A 6,085-nucleotide genomic window follows, 5' to 3' on the forward strand; every position below is an offset into this window, starting at 1 on the left:
AGAACGGATGTGCACCAGGGAAAGGTTTATACCAGTAACGTCCCACACACGACTGCGGCAATGTGACCGCCAGGTGGCCCCTGTCAGATCAGAATACAATACTGCATGTCCCATCTTACCAGGTTCCTGCTCCTCACCTCCCCAGGATAAGCCGGGGCTGACGCAGAGGTGCGCACCTGTACACAGAATGACACAACACCAATATATAGCGCTCACAGATTGTATAATAGCAATAAAGTGCACATTAACTTTACACGACTTTACAAATGAAATGTAGCAGTAGTAATATTACAATCAGGAACAGCACATACTATAAAATTATAAACATAGCGGATACTACCAAGCTGCTCTCTATAGAATTAAAAATACACCAATATATTATACAAATGCAATATTGCAACTTTATCTAAAAACGGGTTGGGATCATTTGGTCTATTGCATTATGGTAGAAAGTCATTAGGTCGAATCCATTAGGTCGACATGCTAAAAGGTCGACATGATTCTAAGTCGACATGGGAAAAGGTCGACATGATTCTAGGTCGAAAGGTCATTAGTTCGACAAGGTCATTAGTTCGACATTGTCTATGTCGACATTCACAAGGTCGACATGGGGTTTTTCACTGTTTTTTTACCTGAATGTCAACACAGTCGACATGGACACAGTTTAAAGTGCACTGCATCCCCTCGCATCGCTCGCTATGCGTCGGGCACGGTGCCTCGCTACGCTCGGCACACTATTTTATTCTCCCACCACGCCCTAGTGGATGGTAGGGCATGAAATACCGCCTGTCGGCACATGTTGGCTCAAAAAACAGTGAAAAACTCCATGTCGACCTTGTGAATGTCGACATAGACAATGTCGAACTAATGACCTTGTCGAACTAATGACCTGTCGAACTAATGACCTTTCGAACTAGAATCATGTCGACCTTTTCCCATGTCGACCTAGAGTCATGTCGACCTTTTAGCATGTCGACCTAATGGATTCGACCTAATGACTGTCGACCATAATGCAGTAGACCAAATGACCGCATCCCCTAAAAACACACACACATATAAACCAGATTCATAAGACAGAAAGGCGGCACTCAGGGGCATAGTAACTACAGTACAGCAAACAGAGTATATTGTATATACCTATTATCTATGAATAAAATGTTGGCAGTTGATTGCAGTACTCTACTATTTACTTTGACCCGAAGTGCCACCTTCCTGTCCTGTGAGCATCATTAGTGTTCATTCTAGCACCCGCTATCTTTGAAAACCCATGCAGTTCCTCTTCCCTGCCTGGGGTGTCGCTGTCTGCTGTGGTGTTTCTAGCACATGTCTGGTATGCATATCAGTGCTGATATACAGACCACACTCTGCTGGCAGCATTATAGCAGATAGCGACACCCCAGGCAGGGAAGAGGAACTACATGGGTTTTCAAAGATGGTGGGTGCTAGAATGAACACTACATCATTACCCTTTTTGGCTAGGCACCTTGGGCAGTAGCTGGACTCGTGGTATACATACTATATATGTGCGTGTGTGAGGTAAGCATTTAGTGGCGCTTGTCTACTACCTGAACCTCTAGATTCCCTTTAGCTCTCCTGAGAATGTCATGAGTCATGGCCAACTGGTCCAGGATGAGCTTCTCAATGTCCTCTTTCATTTGGTTTTCGGAGTAGACGCGTTTCGCCATCCCAGACAGTAACTTTTCTTGTTCAAAAACCCTTTTCCGAAGCTGGGTGATTTCCCGGTTTGTCTCTTCCTCCTGGTGATTGCTGTAAGAGCTGTGCATCTGTAAGGGTAAGGACACTCTCCACAGGAGCTTAAGCAAGCTGTTGGCCTCCTCAAGAGACTGCTTTGTTCTGCTAAGCTTCTCATAGAAAATGTCACCGAAATGTTCCGTCATGTTGAGAAGGGCGGTCTGCACGCCGTGGTCAAAGAAGGCTTCCGTCTCCTGCAGGACATTTTTTGCTTCCAAGATCTGCTTGTGTAGAGCATTGTAGTCTTCCACTAGTCCAAGCACGTGGCAGCCACGTTTGTCGGCCCACATTCTGTGCCCAGGAACCAAGCGGGATGGGGTGTAGGAAGAGCTGTCCCCTGAGTGATCACTGTAGGCATCCTCCTCACCGTACAGGGCATCACTAAGTTTGTATTCCAACTCCTTCAGCCACTCTATCGTGTGCGTAAGCTGCTCTTGGAAGGCAAGAGCGATGTTGGTGTCCAGGTCATTGCTTGGCAGCAGATCCTTAAAAGTTTTTAAGAGGTTAAAAAAATTCTTTGAACATATAATACTCAGGTTGTGGCTCTCCTTTATCTTCTGCCGTTGGAGGGACAGTTCTCGAGCCTGAGACTGGACTAGCAAGTCATACTTTGAAAGAGAGGTGGTATCTTCAAAGGACCTCCCAGAGCTGGGCACATTGGGAAACTTGCTCAGTTCGTGTATTGCTGATACTCTCACAGAATCCGAGGTTTGCAGTAGGAGGGATTGGCTGTTATTGGCACATTCAGCACAGTAATTATCATGCTGGCAACGTTTTCCTGGTACATGTCCATCTATGTGAAGTCTGGAGACTTCTCCCTCGAAGTACAATTTCTCATCATTGGCTTCATCTGCATTTATAGAGTTTGTAATGGTCTTATCCAAGGATAGGTCTGGGTAATATCCATCCCCAGCTCCTGAATGATCCAGCTGAACACAGTTCTCCAGAGCGTCACCCAGCAATTTATTGGCATGGCCTTTGTCCAGTTCTATGTGCTCAGAATGCGGGGGATGCCTGTTGGCCAGCTGCGTGACTTTCAGTGGTGACTTCTCTGAGGAATCTCTCTCCACTTGACTGGTGGTTTCCAAGTCAGACCTCATGTCTGTGTGATTTCCGCCACCTGACTGCAGCTTCTCAATCTCTATTTTTGCATATTTTAGTTGTTCTGAGAGTCTGTAGTTCTCTAACTGTAGCTCCTGCTGTAGGGCATGTTCTGAAGAACCTGTATCCACCTTATTTGGGTCATCCACGTTGGTGGAGTTACCAAAACCTTTCACAGATGCCTCGTTTGCTTTAAGGGACTCAATCTCCATTTCAGCAGATTTGAGCTGATCGTAGAGCCTGCAGTTTTCTATCTCTAGCTCTTCCTCCAGACATACATGGGGTTGTTCTTTAGAAAGCATTGGATGAGTACCGGTCTTGAATATTTTATTTGAGGAAGACTTCATCAGAACTGGAAGCCTGGATTTCTTTATACAAGGAGTCATATGTTCCTTTGGCAGTAAACCTCTCGGAATATCACAACTGCTTTTACTGACTTGCAGAGGAAACGGCTGATACTCCAGATCAATGTCTGTTTCTCTCCCACCTCCTAAGACTCCTATATCTTCTGCATTTTCTTTCCCAAGATCAACAAGAGTGCTTTTGTCAGCATAGTATTTCAGCTCTGTCTGAGAGGATGACGACATATTTTCATTTTTGTCAATTCTGTCCTTTTTGGGTTGTATGGGGGAATTTGCAGGACTTTCTCCTGTCAGAGTGTCACTCTCGTTTCCCAATGTCCCACATTTACAAACTGCTTGATCTTTAGTATATAAACATTTGACATCACCTTCTTCGGTTGCTTCAGGACCATCTGTTTGTGTTGCGCCATCTTCCATATAGACCAGGCTGCGAGCTTTGCCATTCTCCATGATGCTTGAGTTCTGTTTATGGATTTTCCCTTCATATTGTTCTGCTGCAAAATGGTAATAATTTGGATCAAGGTGATCAAGACATATACTCAAGTATGAGGTCTGATCTCCGATAAATGATAAGGTGTCGCCTTCTCCATATTTTGACAAGATCTGCGCTTCCATAATCTTTCGCAGCTCTTGGTTGGCCTGAATGTTCTCCTCTAGCCACCTTTTCAACATAGAGATTGCATCGAGTTCCTTCTGCAGACTTCCAGACTCCCTCTGATATTGGAGTAATCGGGAGTACATTTCTTGCTCGGACTGAAGCGTGAAAACCAGTTTCCTGTATTCAGGATCAATGTTCTCTTTCAGGTTCTGGAACTGAGAGGATTCTCTGGCTTTAGCCAAGAAAGCTTTAAGATGATCAATTTCATTTAAGAGTTTATTGTTTTCTTTGGTTTTTGTCTTCAAAGCCAAAGTGAGGCCTTGTATAGCTTTGTCTCTCTTCAGCGCGTTGCGCTCTTCGGCAGCAGAGACCGCCTTATTAGCATCTAGCTTCTGCTGCAGTTCATTTATAAGTTTATCCATTTCCTTCATTTTCTCACGATACTCATTAACGTTCCTCTCTTGGTTCTCCAAGCTTTTCAATGCATTGTCTACATTGCAGGTGGGATCAGGAGCATCTACCTCACCTTCGCTGGAACAGTTTTCTTGGAATAAGCTACGGGCACTATTTGCAGAGTTTCCACTGGAAGTTTCACATGGTATCATGGAGGCGATTTGCTTCTCAAGCTGAGCAATTAGAGCATCTTTGGAAATCAGAGTTTCATTTAAGCACTGTATGATCCAGTCTCTCTCTGCCAGTATCCCCACACTCTTGTTATATTGTTCTTTAATTGCCAAAAGCCTTTCCTCAGCGTTAAACCTTTGCAAACGCTCCCGATCAAGCAACACACACACGTTCTCCAGCTCGGCCGTCTTCTGTGCCAGCTCCTCCTGTAAGAGGTAGATGTTCTGGTTATGGGGATCCTCCAAATCTTGCAGCTGCCTGAAGTGTTCTTCTCTCAGCCGTTGGACTGCAGAACCATGTTCGCCGGCTAGGCTCTCCATGGCCTTAGAAGCTCTGACCAGAAGCTTCTGCTTCTCCTGGAACTCATGCTTCAAGCTTTCCACCTCCACGCGGAGCTCGATGTTCATGCGGTGCAGCTCCTCGCTGCTGTTGTCACAGCGCCGCTGGACCTGCTCCTCCAGGAAGTAGATGCGCAACTTCAGGTTGAAGTTCTCTTTCTTCAGCTCGGTGATCTGCTTCTCAAAGTCCTTCATGGTGTGAGCTCTCTCCACCGATAGCCGATCATAGCCGCCTCTGCCGGGGGGAGCATTCTCCTCAGTTAGCCAGTAATAATCGTCTGTCCCGGGAGGAACACTCTCGGAGGGCATCTGGTTATAGATGTGTCTCCCAGGGGGAGCAGTCTCAGTGAGGAGCCAGTCATAGCCGTCTCTCCCGAGAGGTGCACGCTCACTGCACATACGGTCTCTTTCCAGAGTATGGGCACCATTGATGGAGAGATGTAGTCTCTGATAACCACCACTCACAGGGAGAGGTCTCTCACCACATAGCAAGTCTCTCTCAGTATCGTTGTCGGAGGGATGTCTCTGACCAGATAGGAGATATCTCTCGCCAACATTCCCAGGGAGATGTCTCTCAGCAGATGGGCTGTCTCTCTCATTATCTTCCCCAGCATGATGTCTCTCAGCAGTGGCGCAGCCTGTCTCACCCTCTCCCCCGGGGGGCTGTCTCTCAGCAGATGGGGGGTGTCTGTCCTTACTGCTCCCAGAGGAATGTCTCTCACCTCTGTCTCTCTCATTATCATCTCCCCCAGATGCGTAGTCTGTCTCGCTCTCTCTCCCCCGGTCACCCGTCTCCTCGGGCCGGGTGTGCACGCGGTCTCGGGTGTTTTGTGGCTCGGTCCCGGAGCGGGTGAGGCCGGGGATCCCCCGGGCGGGCGGATCCTGCATCCCTATGTATCGGGTGTATAACGGTCGCCGCGGCCACTTTCAAACCGCCGCCATCTTGTCTGGCAACAGCGCTGATACCTCACGTGCGCGCCCCCGGCGGGACGCGGGTGCTGCGGGGGCGCGCCCGCCAACGTCACTCCTCCAGGACGCGCCGGCAGCGCCCTCACGGGCGCGCTCCCGCAGCCTGGCTCCTCACATGCGCGCTCCCGCCCGTGTACCGTCCGCGACACCACCACAGCTTCGCACACCTGTATCTACCACTACTCCTCAGCGGCTGCACAGTGCACACAGCCACATAGGGAGACCCTGTGCTCGGCGTCACTGACAGGGGGAGAGCTATTAGGCCTCGGAGTGAGATAAAGTATCATGCAATCAGCTCATAGCTGCCACGTTGCAGGCTTTGGGGTGTACAGTATGTACTA

The 6,085-nt window shown here is 48.1% G+C and overlaps 1 protein-coding gene across 1 annotated transcript; it reads right to left on the reverse strand.

Annotated features, from left to right (window-relative positions):
• Positions 1-1,364: 1,364 nt before the first annotated feature.
• LOC146058335 (uncharacterized) lies at positions 1,365-5,755 on the reverse strand. Its single transcript, XM_083170612.1, has one exon. It carries the CDS (start codon positions 5,661-5,663, stop codon positions 1,545-1,547), a length of 4,119 nt encoding a protein of 1,372 aa, XP_083026738.1. The 5' UTR covers positions 5,664-5,755; the 3' UTR covers positions 1,365-1,544.
• Between the last annotated feature and the right edge of the window lie 330 nt (positions 5,756-6,085).

Source organism: Crinia signifera, chromosome 2 (genome assembly GCF_055691185.1).
Source record: "Crinia signifera chromosome 2, ASM5569118v1, whole genome shotgun sequence".
NCBI classification, from domain to species: domain Eukaryota; kingdom Metazoa; phylum Chordata; class Amphibia; order Anura; family Myobatrachidae; genus Crinia; species Crinia signifera.